This window comes from Magallana gigas, chromosome 2, assembly GCF_963853765.1.
Source record: "Magallana gigas chromosome 2, xbMagGiga1.1, whole genome shotgun sequence".
Taxonomy (NCBI): Eukaryota; Metazoa; Mollusca; class Bivalvia; order Ostreida; family Ostreidae; genus Magallana; species Magallana gigas.
Genome location: NC_088854.1, coordinates 3,604,333 through 3,629,919, shown reverse-complemented (window position 1 = coordinate 3,629,919; position 25,587 = coordinate 3,604,333). Strand labels below are relative to the sequence as shown.

Genomic DNA, 25,587 nt, shown 5'->3' with positions numbered 1-25,587 from the left:
GATTGTCAGTTAAGAGAACTGTAAACAACAATCAAAACATATCTACTTGTACATCCTACTTGTACTTGTACAATACTATAGAATAGACGAACAAAAAATGGTCGTAGTGGAATTTGACCGTGTGAACTTGAATACATGGCATTTACAAAAAATTAATTAGTATGTTTTATAATACATACTATGTCAAATTGAAAAAGTCCCTAACGTCATAACATTATTCTACAGGATAAAGATGTTGATGAATTAAAGATAAATGTCCCTTTATAATCCCTGGAATAATAAATAAGTATTCAATGTTCTAGGAGTTGAATGTGACTTTTACTCCCGCAAAATCAAATCCACAAATCTTTTAATATTCGTTCAATAGGGGTAGGCAAAAGAACAATAGAAAATTAAATACACACTTGTAGTTCCCTGGTCGGGAGAATGAATGTGTATTGAGCCGGTAACAGTGTTCTGTGGCCATTGTCCCTATACAACCCAGAAAGTGCACCCTGTGCAGATTGTGTTGTCTGGATAGCAGGTGCTCGGCACGCCACGAATATGGTAAGTTCTTTGTGAATTACATTTCATATAAAGTGGACAAGGGATTTTTCAACGCTTGTTTTTTAAATATTTTATTTTATTATTATTTGTGAATTTCTTTAAATATGAATATTTCAAATATTAATCTAGAATATGAAATAAATTGTTATTTTATTTCAAAATAAAACTAAGGGTATTTGATTTAAAACAAAAAAAGATATGGGTGAATTAGGTAAATCTGTTTTATGCATAATGAGTAGAGAACTTACGATTACATTGGCGGTGTTGCTAGCTTTTATTGAAAAATAAAATAAAATAATGTTTGTGAAAACTATCCTCAGATTTAGTTTTATTATACGTGTATCCGTTTTTGCTTATGACAGGCTCACGTGAGTAATCAACTAGTTAAATATGAGTATTTGAAAATTAAAACATAAAATTACTACGTGTTTAGTAAGTATATATATATATATATATATATATATATATATATATATATATATATATATATATATATATATATATATATATATATATATATTTGTTAATAGCAAAGGCATATAGATACGAGTGGATTTACGTTTTAATTTTTCAATTTTTTAATTTAATTTACTTTGTTAATTTCTTAAGTTGTACACTAGCTGCGGTTTGTTAGAAATTTATTTGATTTTAAGTACTCAGAAAACATAAGTCAACATAATGCACAATTTATTTTTTCCCAATGCAGTAGCACAGTCATAAATCTTTAATAATCCCTGCAATATTCATTACACAGTAAAACCCTAAAAGAAAACGATTGAGTGGTTTTAAAAACTTGGCACATGGACGAAAATGAAACCTATTGTTGTGCTTTAGGTCACGATTTTAAATACACTACAAACGATTTTTGTAAAGCAGCGGGTGTGGACTGTTATAAATCGAACAATAACAGTGCTTTACTTACCTATGTACATATCTACCTGTACGCGAGATTATCTCTCTCCGTGCAGAATACAGTAGGGCTTTCAAATATTGAAATGTTATGAGCTGAGTGGGGTTTAATTTCTTTATCAGTAAAATACTCCAGTCTAGAGTTCCTGGTAAAAACTCATTTGGGGGACCTCTCATTTGATCCTTTTTTTCTGTAAAAGCCGTCAAATTAACTCTTGTTCGAAAGGAATTTTTGTCCCGAGCTGAGATTCAATGAAGTTAAATGAGTTGTTAAGCCTTATTGGCAACTTAATTATGAACAGGGTTTGTTCAAGTTGCTTCATCACTCTTCCCAACAACCGGTCCTTTATGAAGACTTATAGATGAATCGATGGGCGAAATTGATTTACACATTAGAAACATACATGAGGTCCATAGAGAGACCCTCGTCCAAAAGTACCTCCGGTTAATGATTAAATACTGATGACGTTTCTTTAAACCAAATTGGTTAAATCTCGTATCTAAAACAAAATGAAAACAAATCATTACTTGGTACCTTATATCTACATCGTGTAACGTTACTTCTGATTTGGACACATTTGGGTATAAGACATATATTCTCTCCGGACTACCCCCTACCATACCAGAAATGCGTCACGATTTTTTCGGCTACTGCACTGGACGCCTGGAGTTTGACTTATCCTGCTGTGCAGTGGTTGATCACGAGCAGTGCACTCCAGGGGACGTCAATAGCCGTAATGACTAACCCCTTTATGATGCATAAGTGCCACTTCTGAGACTGCAGCCAGTTTGTTTTTCAAGTCACCCGCTCCTCGACAAAGTTCGATTATTTTTCTTATCATGAAATAAGATTACGTTAGCAAAACTTATCTACCGGGTACTTTTATAAGGGGTTTGTGTCTGCATATCAAGACCAATGTACCTTTAAGAAGAGGGTTCCTCGGTTGTCTTCAGCTATCCTGGTAAACTATAGGGTTTAGGTTTTATTCTTTATAAGAACGGCATTTATTTCTCACGGTTATTAATTTCTGGTGATTTTAAATGGGGTAAAATATTTCAATTAGGAAAGGCTAAACAATGCTAAAATTTCATGTCTCTTGGAAAGATGAATTTTTGAAATTTAAAAGACATTCGCAGATCCGTGATAATGGGTGAAATGAAGTTATAATAGGTAATGAAGCGTTTGAAGATTATTAAAAGGAATTAATAGCAGAAACCCTCAAACCCTTCTCATACTAAAAATAAAAATTATAGGCATAAAATTATGAATAAAGATATGAAGTTTAAAGAGATTTTCCCGCCTTGTGCCGCATATCTAGACATGGCGTTTGTGATATGGCTGAAATAATATTTAAATATTGTTTAAATGATTAGCACCTTTGATTTTATTCAAATCGAAGCAAATGTAAACATATCGGTTTACGTTGGTCTTTTATTATCGCTGACGTGCAGATGAAATGGCTTCTTTAAAAAGGGACCGGGGCTGGAGAAATTCCAGGAGAGATCCAACTTCCCTCGAATGTTCTGTAAATAAGTAAACCGACCTGGCCACAAATCTAATATCATTTGTAAAATAGTTTTCATAACGATCAGGTGTGAAAAAACAACCACCGTTATCCGATTCAGATCTTTAAAATTTCAATTTTAGTAAGAAGAGATAACGAAATATGTAATAAAATTGATGTCCATCCCATACTGTATTTTTAGCTTCGTGTATTCATGTACCGAGAAGTGTCGTGCTTGGACATAGGAATTTATTTAAGAGAATTAGTTTTCATCAAAACTCACGTAAAAATCGATTTCTAAACAAGGGATTGTCGATAAGTTTTGAAATTATGTACCTAGCTGAAAGATCAACGTTTTCATCCGATTTTGAAATCAATTGAATTTGTAATGCGCCCCATTACATCAACATGTCTTTGACGAAGGTTCGTAAAGTTTGGCTTAGATCAACACTTCGGTCCATTACAAGCACAATTCTGTGGGCTTAGAACGTCGAGTCAAACAGGCTTTCTAACAGCCTGATAAAATAAAAGTTTCCTGAACAAAAAGATGAGATTTAGTGGAGATCTCGCCGATTTTCAATTAGATAAAACTCAAACATGGTTAATACCCTGCTCTGTATACAGATTGAGAAATGAACGGTGTCATTTAAACGTCAATTTTACATGGACGTGTTAGGGTTTTTATTAATTAAATACTTTAAACACAATATAATTGCTTTAAAAATTACCTCAAATCTCTTAAACATAATCTTTGAAGTTAGCTAACTTTCTATTGCAATACCAATGTATTTTCTCTAGCCTTGAATTAATACAATTTATATCTTGAATTGCAGCCAAGGTTATAAAGAATAAATAATCCGACGAAATAGAAGAATAGAAAAATGAATAAGAATTCCTTGCCGTTCAATAAACCAATACGCTTCTGTAAGCAGTGCAGTGTATGCCAATGCGCCAAGTCCCGCTCCCGTAGACCTGAGATCTCGAAAGACCCAGTCAATTTGGCGAACACAGTGAGAGCGCACTTATCGGGAAAGTCTGGAAATGTGGTTAAATGCCCCGTGTGTCTTACCAGCATTATCGTAGAGTCTGTGGACCAAGCCATAGAGTACAAGAGAGCAGACCCTGATATGGATGAGTATGTTTTCCCGAGGCTGAGCTTCTCTTCAGACAATGGTTACGTGAGTATTTGTCATTCCTGTGATACCGGCGAGGCTGAGGTTAAATGTATCGAGTGTAACCAGAAGCTCTGTTTTGACTGTGTGCGGACTCATCTTCGTACGAAAGCCACAAAGCGGCACCATGTCACTGGGATCGTGGATCCGGACTCCACACCGACACATTCCAGGTCCCCCTCCCCAGTGCGGATAAACCCAAGGACTCGCACCCCTTCACCCACCCGGAATGGGCGTGGTAGGTCTAAGTCGCCTATCCGGAACGGCAGGACTAGATCGCCTTCTCCAATCAGGAACGGGCGCAGTAGAACACCTTCTCCAAAGAGAAACTTCCATTTCAACGTGGTCAGAAAAAGCGTATCGCCAAAAAGGAACGACAGCACGAGAAGCGGCTCTCCCAAACGGAGTACGGGGAGCGATGTTCCGTATGGGTCGTACTGCACCGACTCCGGCGTGGAGGACTCGCTCTCTCCCATATCACCATTTGAGAGTTATTCGTTCACTCCAAACCACGTCACGTTCAATACGCGATTATCACACCTGACAATGGAGGATGCTTACCAGAGAGGGAACTCTCCTCGCGCCAGCGAGAGGAAGCAGTTTGATTTTAAACCCGTGAGAAATTCATTTAGCAGCTGGAAAAATGACTTTAACCAAATCACGATGTTTGAACTACCGAGTTATGTTCTAGCAATGTGCTCAGGCTCGCGAGACCAGTGCTGGATTTCGGAGGCAAAGTCGTCAGCGATACACCTGTATAATGTCGACGGAAAGCACGTAAAGAGCGTGGAAATCTACAACGAAGTGAGGGATATGGTGGTGAACAAGGCAACCGACGAACTGTTTGTCTCCTGTTTCCCTAGCAAGCACATAAAGGTCGTGAACTCCGTAGGAGAAGTTGAAACGTTCGCGACGTCATCGCTTCATCCTGCAGGGATTAGCGTTAACAGCCATGGCGATATCATTGTCTGCGCCGTCGAAGACCTGCGAAGACGGTACAAACCGGAACACAAAAATTGCTTGCAAGTGTACAGCAAAGAGGGTCGGCTGAAACGCGAAATAGAACGCGATGTAAATGGCGACAAAATTTTTGCCTATCCTGAATACATCGATGTCAACATCAATGGTGACATGATTATTTCCGACATTGAGAGAGAGCACGTGGTTATCCTTAACAACGATGGAAAGGTCAGACTGGTGTATAAAGGGCCTCCAAAAGGAACCCTGGACAAACCGTTTGACCCGCGTGACGTCAAATGCGACAAAGACGGGAACATTGTCGTCTGTGACATCAACAACAACTCTCTTCATCTACTGGACATTAATGGCGCCTTTATTCGCTTGCTTCTTTCAGAGGAAAATGGTCTCTACTGGCCGGACGTTGTTGCTATTGACAACCGAGGTCACATCTGGGTACGGGAGCTATGGCAACACACCGTCAAAATTTTTAAAAACGTGTGAAAAATTGCTGACTGTGATATTTAGTATGCAGGATTATCCATTGTGTATTGCGGAATGGGGTCATAGTGATTAACTTGAGAGGATTAGAAATAATTTGCAGTATTATTTGTTACCTGTTCCATGTTTTGGGATTTCTTGCCGTATGACCAGAGTGATCATTGTGTAATGTCGAAGTTTCTGATTTTTTTTTTATCTATAGCAGTCATTTATTGATCGATATAAGAAAGAAATCACTGTTCAATTTAAAGGGTATAAAAATGTTCCGACAATTCGTAAACCAAGCAACCAATTGAGCCCTCCTTCATATCGTCGTAATTCACTTGCTTCTTTTTTGTCATGTCGATATTGGTAATGAAACTTTTGAAGTTTAATGCAATTGGCCATAAAACCCCCCGTTCTCGGAATAATGACAGACAATTCAACAAAGAACTAAATAGAAGCCCTGAATAGTAAGCGTTCATCCTGTTTATCTGTATTGTTCGCGTTCGTGTATTATTTTCTTTTCAATTATTTATTTCGAATTCTCTTCTTTTTTCGTGCGTTAGAGACAGGCTGGCTTCAACAAACATTTCAATAACGTTATGGGTGACAAAAAGATATGAAAACCCTTTTAGTGAAAATTATTGTGAGGCTTACAAAGGGTTTTGTTAAATTGAAAATTAAAAGCTTTTATGTATACTAGTTAAACCAAGCCTTTTAATTTTGCTATGTACACGATTAGATCGAATTCACGTGTCAAAACGTAAAGTGCCTTGTATAAAAGTAGCGATCAATTATACCCAGTATGAATTAAAGTATGATGGCATTCCACAGTATCATTAATATATAATGTTGGGTGATATTTGGAGGTTAAAGGTATGATGATTTATCTCGATGAAATATGTGACAAAAAACGGACCAAAATTTCTATAACTTTCTTTCATATGAAAGGAGAAGGTTAATATGAAAGACACGAATGAGAGGAGTGTGGATACAAGGTTGAGAATTATATCTTCATAATAATTAAGCATTGATGGACCATCAATGTCGATGATGATGTATTTTCATAAAAACTTGGAGAGCAAAATTGATATGGCATGTTTGAAAGGTGCTAATTTTTCATTTTATTGAATACGATTTAAATGTCGTATTATGTGTATTCAGGCAGGTGGATAGGTTATCGCAAGTGTTTAGAAGGTAGAAATAGCTGTAGATAAAGAGAAATGTTGGGGTTTGAATTCCTGTATTTACTCTGTTAGACACGACAGTCCAATTTCTTGCAGAGAATCTTAACTCTTGTTTGATTGCCAACTGCTTGGGACAACTTTCCATTTGAATAGAGAGCTTCTGACAGGCCTTATTACACGTGTCTGTACACTAAGAATTGGCATGAGGATCAGGCAGAGTAAAGAACGTTCACTCCCGGAGTATTCTGAGGGTCTACACATAAATAAATGTCCAATTTACCTGTGTTATTGGAGCTGTGGGGTCAATGTCCACACATACTGGTGTTTCTTCTATACGCATGCACAAGTTACGTTGTTGTTCCTGGAGGACCCCTGTTGAATTAATATACCCCCCCCCCCCCCACCACCACCACTACCGTCCGACACTCTGTCCAGTCATCCGAGATTAATTAATATTTATAACTTAATGTTTTTTATTTATTTATATGTACGAGTATTTAATAGTTTGTTGTTGTTTATTTATTGGTAAGTGTTATCAGAAATTTTGTTTGAACAATTATTCTACGATTAGGATTGTTATATATGAAACTTTTTTCATATAAATTTTATTCTGATCAATCGAACAGAAAAGATCAGTATTATATAGTGTCGTTTTGAACAGCTTATTTATTTGTTTATTTCCTCTATTTTTCCTGTATGCACGTCGTTATGTGATGCGTACAGTTGCTACGTGTTACGTGAATAAAGTCATGAATGTGTACATTACCACAGCGACATATTTCAACACCATTGTCTTATTTAGAGCTTGGTATTGTTATTCGTACGTGTACGTATATATGATTGTAAAATTTATTTTACACGCATTGTTGTATTCGTTTCTGTTATTGACTGACCCCAGAAAGGTCCCATTTTAGTCATCTGTTTTCATTTCTGTGACAATGTCAATAAAACTATCAGACGTGCTGTTTTTTCAATATATTCAGTTGTAATCCTGATCAGACATCGATTAAATACTGATCCACGAATCGAGGGGTCACTGTCTGACACATCTAGGTGAAGACGAATTATGATTCAATCAACTTCAATGATTTAGACATATAAAAAAAAGAAAAATGAATGGTCATTTATTTAAGAGGTCAGTCGTTGTTCATATGTTATTTCACTCTGTTTAACCACACACCACGAGTTAAATCATGTATTATTTAATATTTTAACGATTTCGCTGTCACACGCGGAAGACTACTGCACTGTCATGTGTTTTGCCTCAAACAAAAATAACGCTCTTTCATTGGATTAGATGCCCCGTCACGTGATCTCCGCCTAAATTTCTGAAGACGGCGAGTTGCATTAGACGGCAAATATGTGTAATTTTCATTGCATTCCTTTCTTATGTATATACATTAAATATACCAAATTTTTTTTTGGTCTTCTGATAAAGATTTGTTACTGACTATCTACGGTTTGTTAGGCTGTTAGCGTTCATTGATGGCGAGGCGAGTAAGTTAAGATATGTCACCAATGTAAGTGATGTAGTTTATAGGAGGTCAAATAAACTCTCCGTGTATTACTATTATTTTTTTTTGGTTTTGATTTAAAGTATGCATTCAATAGCTACCCAATTTAAACGAGCATAGGCTAGGTTGGGAGAGTTTACGCTTTATAAACCGCGAAGCAGCATTCGATTCCCTAGTGTCTCGCATATCCTATGCAAAATTCAATGAACGATAACCCGTACTTGTACTATGCTGTGTAATCGTGTTAAAAAAAATCCAGGCCTGTAAATATTCAATCGTGTTAGTGTGTGAGACTGAGTATGAATGTGTGTAATTCTGATCATTTAATCTATTAAACTTGGGCATAAACAATTTAGGATTTGACTCATTCTCTTCGTATGGTGCACATTTTGCAGCTTGATTGTTTAAAATGATTTTGTTAACACATCTGACATGTTCCAAATCGACACATGTAAAGTCTACAAAATTGTCGAATTTTGACACTACCTTATATGACAAATGCTTGCTCCGGGAAAAGGCATTCCAATATCGCCGGAATGGACCAAAATAAACATAATATTCAGTCAGGGACGTATATACGTTCCTAATTCAGTGTAACTGTTATAATAAGCTTTTGATGTCGATAATCCTTTTATGGGTCAAAAATATCATTTTAGAAGATTGAAACTGGACAAAACAAGAAGAGGTGCATGTACGTAAAAATTGATGCCATGTACCATTGTATATACAAATGGTTGGAGTGAATAAACGGATTGAATTGGCGCTAATTCTTGCAAAGAAATGCCTGATATTTAAGGGACTTGGACACGATTTGACTTAAAATTTTCGAATTTATTTTTCCATTTTCAATGTTTATACTCATAAATAAAGAAGTTTATAATGCTATGTCAAAATTTGAAAGTCAAATATCAAATTATAAGCAAGATACAGAGTTCATAATTCTTTGTTTTGTAAACAAACTAAGCTCAATATGTCATTTTTGGGAGTGATTTTATTCAACTCTCCTATGCAGTTACTCAGGCAAACCGAAAGTGAAACAGTGTTTCGACCTAAGCACTTGTAAATCAACACCGCTGACAACGTTTAGTTCTAATCAATAAATTCGATGTAATGAGATCTTAAGCATTGTTTTTCAAGGAAACTAATTTAGAGATACCTTGTAAATAGTAAGATTTTAAATGGTACATGGACGAACAATTTAGATATTTTTTGAAGTCGTACATTTTATGTATTCCTACGCCAGAGTTCAATATATGTCACGACAGTCGTCGTGTGTCTAATCAGTCAAGCAAGAGAACAACAATAAGTATTTACAATCTTTATCTATACACATAAAATCAATAAAAACAAATATACACATTCACACACACACAAAAAATATTAACAAAAAAAAATGTTCCTAATATCTGATTCTTCAATGTCCTATGGTGATATATTGGACAGCAGTGTCCCTCCAGTGTTCCTCCAATGTGTCCTCCTTCGGTACCACGTCCTAAGATGACGGCTTCCGTCCACCGGCTTCCAGCGTAGTAAGTGAATACTCGAAGGAGGTTACACGGGTGGTAAGATGTTCAATACCGGAACACTGGTGACTATGGCCGAATCATTACCGGGACATTGCTGGAGCCTTGCTGGAACCTTTTAATTATATATAAATAACAATATTTTCAAGTAAACGTTACACTGTCACAATATACTTATTTACCTAATTACCGTAACTGCACGCCATACAATCACACCGAACAATACTCGCTCTACAATACCGTTAAGTGTATCAGACACCTTAACGTATCAAACACTGTCACAGTTAAGCGTATAAGACCTCTTAACATGCAATATAGTTAAGTGTATAAGACCCCTTAACATCACAAAACAGTCAATGTATGACCAATAACGCCTTATAAGACTACAAAATATAAACTCACAAATAAACTAGCAAACCACGCTTGTCACACAAACGCACCATAATTCTACGGTAAATAAACAAGTATGTAAAACGTTAACACGAAAATACTATCGAACACGTATAAGAACAGTTACCTAAAGTCTTAAATATTACAAACAAGACTAACGTATAAGGAAAAACGAACTTACCCCTAATGGAGATGGTTACCGTAAAAAATACGCTTAGCTATACATCGTGCTACTACTGCAGTGCGTGCTAATGGACCCCGGCTCACTGACCAAAAAACATGGGTATTTATAGCATCAAAGTAAACAAATAGAACCGTCCGAGTATAGCCCAATATTGACTAATACCTGAATTGATAAAATTTGAGGCACCAAAAAGGATATGAACATAGATTAAAAATCAGAGGTACCCTACAGGAAAATAGTAAGAATGAATAAATCTATTGATTGTGACAATATCTCCCTATCCAAGAAAGTTTTATAAACTTTTGAGAAAAAAAACACAATCAATAAAATAAATGTCAAGAAAATATACACAAAATGTACTGTAACATATTTACAGTCTACTTAGACAGTCTGCACCGACGTTCTCAGAACCTTTAATTGCGATGATCCGGAATCTGTACGGTTGCAATAACAATGTCCACCTCATTAAACGAGCATTAGATACCTTGGCGTGGCTTAGATAAACCAGAGGTTGGTGGTCGGTCTCCAGTAGGAACTCTTTTCCATATGAATACCTTTGGAACTTCTGGACCGCCCAGACTATGGCATTATGATAACATTCCTTCTCGATCGTAGAGTAGGACAACTGATGCGACTTCAGCTTCTGGCTAGCGTATAAAACTAGATATGTCTCAAATCCAGTACAGTTTCCCAGTGCTGCAATTTTGTAACCCGGTTACACAAGGATGAGAAATGATGATCCTCATGAAGAGTCAAAAAAGAATCAGGTATATCTTAGATAAGGTGAATCGTTTAAAAAAAACTTATACAAATTTGTATAAAAGAGGGAAGACCATTGTTTTAGAAAAATCTCCGAAACAGGGTTACAAGGGTTACGAGGGTTACAGACCCTTGTGTCTATATAAATCTCTGTTCTGAAACAGGGTTACAAGGGTTACGAGGGTTACAGACCCTTGTTTTTATATAAATCTCTGATCTGAAACAGGGTTACGAGGGTTACAGACCCTTGTTTATATACTAAGCTCTGTTCTGAAACAGGGTCACAAGGGTTACGATGGTTACAGACCCTTATTTCTATATAAATCTCTGTTCTGAAACAGGGTTACAAGGGTTACGAGTGTTACAGACCCTTGTTTATATACTAAGCTCTGTTCTGAAACAGGGTTACAAGGGTTACGAGGGTTACAGACCCTTATTTATATACTAAGCTCTGTTCTGAAACAGGGTTACAAGGGTTACGAGGGTTACAGACCCTTATTTCTATATAAATCTCTGTTCTGAAACAGGTTTACAAGGGTTACAGACCCTTGTTTATATACTAAGCTCTGTTCTGAAACAGGGTTACAAGGGTTCTGAGGGTTACAAACCCTTGTTTCTATACTAAGCTATGCTATTAGACAGGATTACAAGGGTTATGAGGCAAACAGACCTTTTTTTATACATATCTATGCTCTAAGACAGGGTACAAGGATTATAGGAGAGCATGGTATCTTATTTAATTGTATTCATCTGAACCATTGAAAGAGTTACTAACTTTTGATTCATACTGTCCATTTCATTTCATTTCACTTAGCACTTTACAGTAAAGTTTATGTGTAGCATTTGTATGATTTGAATTTCAAACAAATATGTGGTAGCGAAAATTTCCATAAACTTGGAATGTTAATTAACATATACTAAATATTTTTTTTTTTTTGACAAATTGAAAATATTTAATTTTCTACAAAGATAACATTTCATTTCATAATTATATCATCATCTGAGTTCATATCACTTTCATTGATTAATCTCTAGAAATATTCTTTGACTCTTTTAAATTTCTTTTTCATGAAGTAAAAATCAAACTGTTATAAAAAAAAATCCAACATGAATTTTAATTAGCGTCTCTACTTTATCTCTTCAATATGCATGATTCCAATATTTAAAAAAAATACCTGCTTAAAATTTCATTACTTTTCATTGCATTTATATATAAATAATTGCTAAATGGTTAAATTCAATGGGTCATTGTTCTGCTGTGACCTTTCTCCATTGTTTTTATGTTTCTTCAGTATTAGTATACTGTGTATAGATGGTTAATCAAAAGTGTCTATTGATATCTTTATTTCATCAGAATTCTTTGATACAACCACTTTGAGTCTCCTTTTACCCACTTTTAAAGATTGATATGTCAAAGTGTTTTGCAGTCAGCTTTTTGTTGATATCTTTTATCCATTATCTATCATTCCACTATACATGTGACAAAATACAATAGAAATAATTGTATCAAAGAAGAAACATGTGCTGTATATTTTATTATACAAAATTGCTCGGCATGCCATATAACATACAAACACAACAGAATCAGTTAAATTAAAATTGTTGAATAAATAGAAATGTTTAAAATACATTTTAAATATAATAAAATTAATGCTCTTCCAATCAACAATAACTGAAATATAGATAAATGACTGTTTACATACACATGTTAACATTACGAGTAACAATAACTCGTACATAGTGAACTGTAAATAAAAAATGAACATCAACAATATTAAATCCAATCAACATGAACAGAATCATAAGCGGTTAATATGATATGTATTCTGATAATGATCTGTTCATGTTAATTCATTTGGTAAATCTAAAAAAGCATAACGTTTTTGATTGTTACAAACAGAATTTGTCACAAAAGGTCATAATTCCAGAATAAGGGGTAAGGGCGATTCCAGCACACTCAGTGGCAATGTCTGCAGTTCCAGGGATTTCCTCCGATGGTCTTGTACGCTTGTACGGAGATCCCTGCACAACTCCGATGGTACCACTGCTGGCATGCATCGCAGCAAAGCCAAAGGAGACCTCTTCTCCCTTTCTTCCCACAAGTGGCACAAAGGTCCTTAAAAAAAGAAACCATATTTTACTAATTTGGCACACTCTCATCTAAATCAGCATTTAAATCAAATCCTACGTTTTTCACCTATTTGATTTCTCTATTTTAATTATTTAATCTCTTCAATAACATGGGTGTACCTCCAAGTAAAGGCACTAAAGATAAAAATTAAGATTGATATGCTCGGAATAAATTATTGATGATGACATAATGTTTCATTTATAATAGAATTTCTATACATAGTTCGCCATATACACACATTCCTATATTTTTATAGCTATACTGAGTACAAGACTAAAATGAATAAAATGGATAACAACATTTTCTGATATGCCAATTAAACTCGATCTGCTTTATTATATACTTATGTATGGAATAAGAAATCATTCTTTGAGGTGATAAGTTAAGTCCAGAGTGTGGTCAAATCCAATAAATTAAGCCTGAAGGGCTTTATGCTAGATTCGACCATGCTTTAACCAAAATTATCGCCTCATAATAATGACACCTCATTACTTGGTTATATTTTCAATTTCTACACTTTAAAACAACATTTGAAAAGCACTATGATTTTATGTAGCACATGCAATGTATTACTATGCGGCGCAGCCAATACCATTTCTCGCTTATATTATAGGACATGCCCATTTTGTGTTGCTCATCTTTTATAAAATTATTGGGCTATAGGCTTCAAAATTGATTTGTAATGTTATCACTAACAAAGACAGTTGAAAATGTAAATATTGTATAATTAGGCTTTTAGAATGTGTTTTCATTAAATAGTGATCTCTCACATCAAATTGATCTAAACATTCATTATGTTAGTGGAAGCATTAGCATACTTACACTCATCGGTACCCTCTGAACAGACTCCAGAGGCAGTCTGGGTGGGGAGGGGAGGGGCTCATCTGCTTGAGGTCCTTCTTCTAATGGGGTGCCCATGTCTACTGTCATATTCCCCATCATTTCAATGAATGGTGGGGGTGGAAAATCATTCGAGATGGACTCATTTAGTGATGGTAGAGGTGGTGGTGGTGGAGGGAGGTCACCCATGTCAAAAGAATCCTGTTCCGTGTCCGGGGTATCTACTACAGAGAATTATTATATTCGTTAAATTTTCTTCAGAGTTTAACTATTATGAAGATCAATAGCTCATGTTACTTCAATATTAAAGTGTCACTTCTAGATTAGGTGTCTCTAATCAATTTGCATTGTTATCATTCCATTTAAAAGAATTGTCTTGGTGATTTAATTTTGAGCCCAACTGTATATAGTTATAATTTCAAATCATGTTACCATTGTCCTCGATCTCTGGGAAGGTTGTTTCCTTCACTCTGGTTTCTTCCACTTCAACGTCAGATTCTACAATAACAAAAAAAAATGGATATCAATGAGTTGTACACTCTGTTTTTAGTCAAAAAAGAGCACCACATTAAGGAGGATTGATGGTCAACAAATTAACTATCAGATCTACCTTAAACTTTCACATCTGAAAATATGACCATAAACTAATATTGAGAAAAGTAAAAAAGTCAAATATTTATGCTTTCAAATTTGAGCATAATGCCATATATCATACTGAGAGAAGGTAAATATAACCTAAAAACGGACACTATTCTCCAGCCCTCTGAACTAAGAGTAAAAAATTATGGTCTATTCTGAACAGAGTACCACACTAGTAACTGAAATTGGGTTTCTTTTTTAAGTCATGAATCAATTGCAAAAAAACTTGATTGAGACAAATGATTATAATTTCAAATCATGTTACCATTGTCCTCGATCTCTGGGAAGGTTGTTTCCTTCACTCTGGTTTCTTCCACTTCATCGTCAGATTCTACAATAACAAAAAAATGGATATCAATGATTTGTACATGCTTTGCTTTTAGTAAAAAAATGTGCAATATCGAGGAGTTGTATGAAAAATCTCAAAATTATTTTCTATTCAATAGAAAGTTACACAGTAACTTGTTGCTAGCGGTAGGAAGCAACACAAGAACTTTCTCGCCTTCTTTCATGTCTCGCTGTCTCGCCCGTTTGTTGTAGTAGGTGCGATATCTCTGTGACGATTTCTGCTGATTCTCTTTGGCTAACTCACATGTTGACTGAAGACGATCTTTTAAATCTACAACATACTGATAAGTTGTTTTAATATCAGGATCTGTTACCTCTTTTGTCCATAGCTCACGAAGAATTCGCATTGGACCTCTGACGGTGTGACCATAAACCAATTCAAAAGGTGAAAATCCAAGACTTTCTTGGGTGGTGTCACGATAGGCAAACAGCGCTGCAGACAAATATCTGTCCCAGTCCTAAGGGCGCTCAGCACAGAGTCGTCTTAACATCTGCTTCAGCGTGCCGTTAAAACGCTCGACCAATTCGTTGCACATGGGGTGGTACGGTGTTGTCGTCAGTTGTCGAAATGAAAGTACGACTTGTCTCAGCTATCAGCTCCGAAGTAAACTGGCTGCCCATATCAGTTGGCATCTCGACAGGTATTCCAAGTCTACAAAAGATTTCAACAAGAGCCTCTGCAACTCTTTCAGCTTCTATACCTTTTAGCACCACTGCCTCTGGGTATCGTGAAGCAAAGTCTTCCAGGGTTAAGATGTACCGGTTCCCTCGGTCCGTTGCTGGTTGAATAGGGCCGACCAGATCTACAGCAACACGTTTAAAAGGTTCATCAATTAATGGCATCTTACCCAAAGGTACTTTTGTAGTCCTACCGTTTGGAGTTGTCCTCTGACAAATGTCGCATGACTGACAAAATCGCCTCACATCTGACTGCACTCCCGGCCAGTAGAATTCTGCTAATACTCTGTCAATCGTTCTGCTAATGCCTAGGTGTCCTGACATCGGAGCTTCGTGTGCGAGGGTTAAGACTTTCGTCCTGAATTTCTTAGGAACAATTAACTGTGTGAGCTTTTTGCCATTTTTAACATTAGAAGATTGAAAAGTTCGATAAATCATACCTTTATTCTTTATGAAATGAACTTTGGTGTCTGCATCTGTATCCTTTCCCACTAAACCACGAATCTTTTCCAGAGTAGCATTTTCTTCTTGTTCTCGTAATATGTCGGCTGGACTCACGCTAGAATCAATAATAGAATCAACACAAATTGGTTTAGTCTTTTTAACAACATGGCGAGCTTGTTGTCTAGTTAAAACTGCATTGGCGGTACTTGGACTCCACCTCATATCTGGATCTTTTGGATGTCTTGCGTCTGGAATATTTCCTATGATTACATCGTACAAAAGGTTATTTAAAGCTGACATGAATTCATAAAAGCATTTGATCGCCATATTAGATTTGATCGCTCCTCTACTGCCACTGGGGTATATATACCGGTTGAGAAAGTTACGGTCGGTTGCTTTCCAATCGAAGCATTCAGGTTGCATGGACTTCTAAATGCATGAACTACACATTGTAGTAAAATGTTTGTTGTAAAGAATCAAGAAAACCACAATGAAAAACAAAATAATTTTATTTTGTTAAAGGATTTCCAAGATATCTTTATTATTTTCCACAGACAGTACTTGCTTACTTCCAATTCACATCGAACACGTGTGTCGTTCATACAGAGAGACTAACGTCTGCGTCAGCACTACATCCAACACAGTAGATAAATGATAGTAAATCCAAGAAAGTAAAAACGTAACATCGTTTCCATCCGTCCCTACAAAACCGCTCCATTTCTAAAATCCATGTGATCATTGACATTGCTCGATCTGCCACAGTGTGTTGTTTGCGCATGTGCGATGTTATAACATACACAAGATAAACGGTCCACAATTATCGAGGAATTTTAAAAGTAACTGCACCTGGATTTCTGTCTGTCTTGTTTCGTCGTTCATTGGATATATCTTGCTAGTGCAGTGGTTGTCATTTTATTTTTCTTCAAAACGCATTTTTACAAGTCTTTTCGTCAAGGTAACGTGTTCTGGTGTATGAAATTCCTGAATGCGGTGAAGCATGAATAGTGTTCTCAGCCTTATATAGGGGGTGTGTAGCGATGAGCAGAACAATAGAAATCGACAACTAATATGGCGGTAGTCGGAGATAAAAGGGAAATAATGCGTATTTATGAATTCATGTCAGCTTTAAACACCATGCTTCAACTTCTCCTATAAAGTAAGGTGTATCAATACTCCCGCACGCAACTGGTACTTTTATCTTGGATCCATCTGCAAGAACACACTCTCGACACTTGCCAGTCAACTGTGAATCACAAATCAAGTCTTTACGAACCACTACACCGTTACAACCCGTGTCTCTTAACACACTAACTGAATGTTCATTTAGTCTACCATCACAAGTAGGCATGTTCTCTAAAGCAGCTGTCACATTGCAAGAAGATGTACTAACTAAACCATCAGTCTTTGGATTCGAGACAGACGTTGTTGTAGTTACGGAAGTAAATGCTGAACATTTACCTGGTGTTTGGTAGGGATGTCCGCTCCGCGAATCTTCTCTAGGTCGTGAACGTTGCTGTGGACACTGGAATGAAGCATGTCCTATCTTGGAACATTTGTAACAGCGTACCTGTTTTTCTGTTGTTGCTGCATCTTTCGTACTTTTCTGTTCCTTCTGGTCTCTCTGTATATTTGGTGATCCGTTCCTTGGTTCAGTAGTAGACTCTTTCCTGCCAGAAAGTACTAACGAAATATTTACATGACGGGCCTCTTTATATTGATCAGCTAGCCTACACATCAATGTCTTTGGGTATACGTTCTTTCAAAAACAATAATAAATCTCTGTTGCACATTGAAAGAAATTGATCCCGAAGCACAAGATCATACAATCCGTCGAAGGTATTAGACACTCTACCAAGTGCTATCCATCTATTTAAATAACTTCCAAGACGAACAGAAAATTGAGAGAAAGTCTCACCTGATTCAGGTCGACACATACGAAATCGTTGACGAAATCCGTCCTCTGTTCTTTCAAATCGTTTCAACAGCGATGTTTTCAGAGCATCATAGTTGAGAGCTTGTTCCTGAGGCAGCAAAGCATAAACATCGAGGGCTCGACCACGAAACAGTGCGCTGAGATTGACTGCCCATGTATCTGGTTTCCACTTCTGTGCCTCTGCATATCGCTCGAACCGCCGAAGGTAAGAATCTATGCCATCTTTAACTTCGTCAAAAAATGGCATCTTAGGAATTTTAGCAGATGAATAACTTGCAATATCAACCTTTGTCTCTTTCAACTGTTGCTCTAAATGAAAAATAGTAGCACGGTACTTACTCTCAAGCTCCGCTTTACCTTGTTCTTCCTGCATCTTAATTCTATCCATCTCTAGAGTCTGCTTCTTCAACTCGTACTCCCTCGCTTCCTTTTCCCGTTCTCTCTCTGCAGCTCGTAACTCCCGATAGTGTGCTTGCTGATCTCGTATGAACTTCTGGAGATCTGATCCCTTGAGTTCAAATTTCTGTCCGTGTTCCGTTAATTCTTGTAACGTTGGTTGGTCCATCTTAATATACTCAAACAAGAGGCCCATGGGCCACATCGCTCACCTGAACAACAGTTCCTTGTAACATTCTATTTCATAGCATATGTTATTTCTATTTTAAACTTTAAACCCCTTTCTGGGCCCCAAGTATTGGTCCGGGGTTTATGGTTGGCTTTAACAACTACACTATTTGAGAACCCTTGCATTGTAATCTCACAAACTGTAGCATTGTAGTTCTCAAGAAGAAATTGTTTAAAAATGTTCCATATATATTTCTTTGTTAAACTTTGAACCCCACTTGGGGCCTCAGTATTAGTCTGGGGGTCTTGGGGCCCCAGTATTAGTCCGGGGGTCACGATTTTACCAATTTAGAATCTACAATAGCCAATGATGCTTGCATAGTAATCTCACAAACTGTTGCACTGTAGTTCTTGAGAAGAAGATTTTTAAACATGTTCCCTATATATTTCTATGTTAATTTTGAACCCCTTCTTGGGCCCCAATATTAGTCTGGGGGTCACGGCTTCCACAATTTAGAAACTTTACAATTTGAGAATGCTTGCATAGTAATCTCACAAATTGAAGCATTGTAGTTCTCCTCCATAAGATTTTTAAACATGTTCCCTCCTATCTTTATATGTGAAACATTCAACCCCTTCTCCTGGGGCCCCAGTATTAGATCGCTTCTATAATTTAAATTGTTTACTATTTGAGGATCCAAGTAAAGTAATCTCACAAAGAATGACATTGTAGTTCTCGAGAAGATTTTTTAAAAACATGTTTCCTATATATTTCTATGTTAAACTTTGAACCCCTCTTGATGCCCCAGTATTACGGTAGTCCGGGGTCATGATTTTAACACTTTAGAATCTACAATTGCCAAGGATGTATGCATAGTAATATCCCAAACTGTTGCAATGTAGTTCTTGAGAAGAAGATTTTTAAACATTTTTCTTATATATGTTAAACTGGGGCCCCAGATTTTGCCCGGGGGTCACAATTTTTACAATTTAGAATCTTCACTATACATACAAGCTTATGTATAAATATTTGCATTTCTGGTGCAGTGGTTCTTGAGAGGAAGATTTTTAAAACATGTATCATATATATTTCTATGTTAATCTTTGAACCCCGTTTGGAGCCCCATATTTAGTACAGGGGTCATGATTTTTATAATTCTGAATCTTCACTATACATACAAGCTTTTGTATAAATATTGGCATTTCTGGTGCAGTGGTTCTTGAGAAGAAGATTTTAAAACAATTTTCCTACATATTTCTATGTTTAAGTTGTAGTCCGGCCTGCCTAGGACCCCAGTTTTGGTTTGGGGGTCACAATTTTTCTAATTTAGAATCTTCACTATATATACAAGCTTTTGTGTAAACGTTAGCTTTTCTGGTGCAGTGGTTCTTGAGAAGATGATTTTTAAACATTTATCCTATGGTTTTCTATGTTAAACTTTGAACCCCGCCTGGGGCCCCGGTTTTGGTCCGGGGGTCACAATTTTTACAATTTAAAATTTTCACTATACATAAAAGCTTTTGTGTGAATATTGGCTTTTCTGGTGCAGTGGTTCTTGATATAAAGATTTTAAAACATTTATCATATGGATTTCTATGTTAAACTTTGAACCCCGCTTGGGGCCCCAGTTTTGGTTCGGGAGTCACGATTTTTATAATTTTGAATCTTCACTATATATACAAGCTTTTGTGTAAATGTTGGCATTTCTGATGCAGTGGTTCTTGAGAAGAAGATTATTTTTAAACATTTTTCCTACGTATTTCCATGTTAAATTTTGAACCCGGCCTGGGGTCCCAGTTTTGGTCCGGGGGTCACGATTTTTACAATTTAGAATCTTCACTATATATACAAGCTTTTGTGTAAATATTGGCATTTCTGGTTCAGTGGTTCTTGAGAAGAAGATTTTTAAACATTTTTCCAATGTATTTCCATGTTTAATTTTTAACCCCGCCCGGGGCCCCAGTTTTAGTCCGGGGGTCACGATTTTTACAATTTAGAATCTTCACTATATATACAAGCTTTTGTGTAAATATTAGCATTTCTGGTGCAGTGGTTCTTGAGAAGATGATTTTTAAACATTTCCCAGTGCATTTTCATGTTAAATTTTGAACCCCGCCTGGGGCCCCAGTTTTCGTCCGGGGGTCACGATTTTTACAATTTAGAATCTTCACTATATATACAAGCTTTTGTGTAAATATTGGCATTTCTGGTGCAGTGGTTCTTGAGAAGAAGATTTTTAAAGACATGCACCCTATTTTCATTGTTTCGTAATTATCTCCCCTTTAAAAAGGGTTGTACCATTTATTTTAACAATTTAGAATCCCCTTCTCATAAAGATGCTTTGTACCAAGTTTTATTAAATTTGGCCCAGAGGTTTTTGAGAAGAAGTCAAAAATGTGAAAAGTTTACAGACGGACGGACAGACGGACGGACGGACAGACGACGGACAACGGGTGATCAGAAAAGCTCACTTGAACGTTCGGTTCAGGTGAGCTAAAAATATATCAACTACACAATCAAATGTTAATAAATATTTCAAACAAAAATGTACTTATCCTCTAAACACTCCAAGAAAAAATATAACCATACACAAGGCAACGGTACCGTTCTCCACCGGGGTTCCATACAATTTCTAGCTACCTTAAATGAAAAAAAAATCATATTGGATACTTCAAAAACTAATTGACAATAACAAAATGACCATTATTTGCTGACTGATTAGACATATTAATCCCACTTCTGACACCAATTTGTCACGACAGTCGTCGTGTGTCTAATCAGTCAAGCAAGAGAACAACAATAAGTATTTACAATCTTTATCTATACACATAAAATCAATAAATTTACAAATATACACATTCACACACACAAAAAAAATATTAACAAAAAAAAATGTTCCTAATATCTGATTCTTCAATGTCCTATGGTGATATATTGGACAGCAGTGTCCCTCCAGTGTTCCTCCAATGTGTCCTCCTTCGGTACCACGTCCTAAGATGACGACTTCCGTCCACCGGCTTCCAGCGTAGTAAGTGAATACTCGAAGGAGGTTACACGGGTGTTAAGATGTTCAATACCGGAACACTGGTGACTATGGCCGAATCATCACCGGGACATTGCTGGAGCCTTGCTGGAACCTTTTAATTATATATAAATAACAATATTTTCAATTAAACGTTACACTGTCACAATATACTTATTTACCTAATTACCGTAACTGCACGCCATACAATCACACCGAACAATACTCGCTCTACAATACCGTTAAGTGTATCAGACCCCTTAACGTATCAAACACTGTCACAGTTAAGCGTATAAGTATGGTGGCATAAATCTGCCACCACTTGTTAGATAATTATGTTAACTTCTCATATGATAATGTCGACTTGTCAGATATTTATGTCAACTTGTCAGATCTTTATGTTGACTTGTCAGAAAATAACCATAGTGACTAGAAACTCAATATTTTGTTGTAAAAGAGTGTTAGTGCCACTAACTGCCATTTACTTGTCATCATTATTTCATATAAGTCGAAATAAATATCTGAAAAGTTTACATAATCATCTGACAAGTCGACATAAAGATCTGACAAGTTAACATAATTATCTGTCAAGTCGACATAAAGATCTGACAAGTTAACATAATTATCTGTCAAGTCGACATAAAGATCTGACAAGTTAACATTATTATCTGACAGAAAAAATAATATGGCCACTAGTTTAAACAATATTATCATTCATATTGTATGTCGACTTGTCAGATAATGATGTTGTCTTGTCTGATGTTTTGTCGTCTTGTCAAATAATTATGTCGACTTGTCAGATAATTATGTCGACTTGTCAAATAATTATATCGACTTAAAAAATGATTTTGTCGACTTGTCAGAAAATATTATTTCAAATGGATGACACAAATTGGGCGTGGAAAGGTTAAAGTGTTGAATTCTTAAACACGTGAATAAGTGACAAGTTGACTTAAAGAACTGACAAGTGAACATAATTATCAAACAAGTCGACATCAAGATCGGACAAGTCGACATAATTATCTGACAAGTGGTGGCAGATCTATGCCACCATATATAAGACCTCTTAACATGCAATATAGTTTTAAAAAGTGTATAAGACCCCTTAACATCACAAAACAGTCAATGTATGACCAAAAACGCCTTATAAGACTATAAAATATAAACTCACAAATAAACTAGCAAACCACGCTTGTCACACAAACGCACCATAATTCTACGGTAAATAAACAAGTATGTAAAAAGTTAACACGAAAATACTATCGAACACGTATAAGAACAGTTACCTAAAGTCTTAAATATTACAAACAAGACTAAAGTATAAGGAAAAACGAACTTACCCCTAATGGAGATGGTTACCGTAAAAAATACGCTTAGCTATACATCGTGCTACTACTGCAGTGCGTGCTAATGGACCCCGGCTCACTGACCAAAAAACATGGGTATTTATAGCATCAAAGTAAACAAATAGAACCGTCCGAGTATAGTCCAATATTGACCAATACCTGAATTGATAAAATTTGAGGCACCAAAAAGGATATGAACATAGAATAAAAATCAGAGGTATCCTACAGGAAAATAGTAAGCATGAATAAATCTATTGATTGTGACAATATAGTCTCGTCCAACCAGACGCTCGGCTGTCTCCGTAAATCTCCGACAAGCAGAGAGACTCTGGTTGAACGATACTAGAGTTCAATTTTGCTTGGATCCATACAATTACTCATAACAATTTCGATTACTGATACGTAGTTTGATGGAATAATTCTTTGAATATTACTCAACATGATTGATATTGGATTTTCACGAAATTCCTGTCGGAGAATTCATACTATAAAAATATGTGCGTAATTCAAATACTTATAAGAATTTACTTGCCATGCAAAATAACATATCGTTGATTTTAAAATAAATAATAATCGATAAAATCAACTCCCGACAGTACTTCAGTACTTTGATTTACATATGTGTTGTATTGGTGTAAGTTTCAATCAAAAATATCTTTCTTTTGTTTATAATAGTATAAATTTATGAAGATATTGAATTAGTTTAAATTGTTTTTTACATGTCAAATTGTATAAGAAATGGTAATTTTCTACATTACATTTTTGGTAAACAACTATAAGACTCGAGCTTTGTTTACATAACAACCAATTCTTACCTCTGTATCTCGCTTGTAACTTGACATTAACATTCAATATTTTGGTCAATCAAAATGCACCAGTTAACCATTTTATACATAAAAAATAAAAATAAAATTTTTGATCTTAAATCGTGTCCAAGTCCCTTTAATATCTCTAAAAAGTAACTCTAACACTGACATGTAATTTAAACTGGAAATATAAGTGAATACATACTTTTTTCTGAAAATGAAATGGATTAAGAAATTTCCGATGGATTGAGATGGTTATACTCTAAGCACCACGGGGTTTAGAGACCGCCTCGAGGCCCCATTTGGCTTAACAGTACTTAAGAAAATAAACTCCATGAAATCATCCGATCATTTAGAATAGATAGAACATCAAAATTAAAAAAAAATACTTCAGGATTATAACTTCAAATAGATTTTTAAAAATGCTAAAAAAATGTTATAAAAGCTTCTCGTAATTAGTCCTAATCATGATTTGTTTCTTATATGACCTTTTCTATTTAGCATAGACGCCGCGCGTTCTCTTTGCTGGAGACTTGTTTACATGGTTTATTAAGGCTAGAAATTATATGCAAATTTACATGTACATACCTTACCAAAACCATTTGACGCTCAACATAATGGCAGGACTTGCCATACTGCAGTGTACCTTGATGTTGAAATAGATAGGGACGAGATACTTTACAAATAATGAATTTTACATGTATCGTTTTTCTATCGATTGGACCCCCCCCCCCCTTTCCATATTGCTGGATCCGCCTCTGGTCTGGACAATGATTTTTTATTTAAAAATAAGATTGCTTTGAGAATTTTGCTTTGAGCTTGACCTATAACTTCAATTTTCCAGCTGGCATAGGACTTTTAATTGAATCTCATAACATCCTATTACTTACAGGCGTTTGTGTTCAACCTGAACAAATGGAATATAATCGATCTGCTTTGACCTTCACATTGACTTGGTTTAACATTAGTTCAAAAGCTGTTAAAGTGCAGTGTGGGCCAAGTAGAAAATATATCTGCACTTAATGAGATTTTTGTGCGATTCGATATGACCTTGACCTACCAACATCAATCAAGGTCACTGCATATCCTTTGATCAACGACACCCTGTGGGTGGAGTATGAGCCAGATTGGACAGAACAGAGAATATAAGCTCCTTCCAAGAATTTTTCATAATTCTGCTCAGACGTAAACCTTTAACCTAGGAACATGTTTCGAGGTCATTGAACACTCTTTACTCAAAGGCACTCTGTGGGTGAAGTACAAGCCAAATTTGGACCAAGGGGAGAGAAGATAGGCTCTGGACAAGAGGTCTTGGAAAGACTAATCACTAGTTTAGGGCAACCACATAGCAGGACCCTAATGTAATAATTATCCAAGTTACAAAATTAAACATAATGAAGTCCCGTCTTTTTGACAAAAATATATAATTGTGAACTTTTCAGCAAATCCAAAATCCTAACTACCGGTACTATGAAACTAAGTCTTCAAATGGAAATTCCATTAAGAAATTAAATTTAAATTCCAAATGAATTTCACAGCTTTCTTCTGATGCCTTCTATTAACTTCAGAACAAGTACATGTAAACTTTTTACAATTTTTTTTAATTATCCAAATACAAATCGAGGAACAAAAAAAGATCTGCCAATGCAGCAACAGCATTAAAGTCCCATATAGAGAACATCCAGCGGTCAATTTCACCATCTCCC

The 25,587-nt window shown here is 35.9% G+C and overlaps 2 protein-coding genes and 1 long non-coding RNA gene across 19 annotated transcripts; 1 reads left to right on the top strand and 2 right to left on the bottom strand.

Moving 5' to 3' along the window:
- Positions 1 to 407: 407 nt before the first annotated feature.
- Positions 408 to 7,719, top strand: LOC105321674 (uncharacterized). Its single transcript, XM_011420043.4, has 2 exons — positions 408 to 546; positions 3,794 to 7,719. The coding sequence occupies exon 2, from the start codon at positions 3,842 to 3,844 to the stop codon at positions 5,591 to 5,593; it is 1,752 nt and encodes a 583-aa protein (XP_011418345.1). The 5' UTR covers positions 408 to 546; positions 3,794 to 3,841; the 3' UTR covers positions 5,594 to 7,719.
- A 1,859-nt stretch (positions 7,720 to 9,578) lies between these two features.
- On the bottom strand, positions 9,579 to 11,234 carry LOC136272111 (uncharacterized). The gene is made up of 2 exons (XR_010710014.1): positions 10,368 to 11,234; positions 9,579 to 9,911 (listed from the first exon to the last, which is right to left on the bottom strand). It is a non-coding gene; the product is annotated as an uncharacterized lncRNA (long non-coding RNA).
- A 1,409-nt stretch (positions 11,235 to 12,643) lies between these two features.
- On the bottom strand, positions 12,644 to 23,609 carry LOC105325687 (transcription factor 19). Of its 17 annotated transcripts, none has more exons than XM_066074553.1 (6): positions 23,070 to 23,439; positions 16,206 to 21,844; positions 15,005 to 15,070; positions 14,533 to 14,598; positions 14,083 to 14,324; positions 12,644 to 13,245 (listed from the first exon to the last, which is right to left on the bottom strand). In XM_066074553.1, the coding sequence occupies exons 2-6, from the start codon at positions 16,630 to 16,632 to the stop codon at positions 13,087 to 13,089; spliced, it is 960 nt and encodes a 319-aa protein (XP_065930625.1). In that variant the 5' UTR covers positions 16,633 to 21,844; positions 23,070 to 23,439; the 3' UTR covers positions 12,644 to 13,086. The 17 variants fall into 17 exon arrangements, 16 of the variants coding, with proteins under 16 accessions (XP_065930625.1, XP_065930627.1, XP_065930631.1 ...); XM_066074555.1 differs by having other exon boundaries at positions 12,645 to 13,245; positions 18,500 to 21,844; positions 23,070 to 23,427; XM_066074559.1 differs by lacking the exon at positions 23,070 to 23,439 and adding an exon at positions 15,242 to 16,131 and having other exon boundaries at positions 12,645 to 13,245; positions 16,206 to 16,340.
- Positions 23,610 to 25,587: the final 1,978 nt, after the last annotated feature.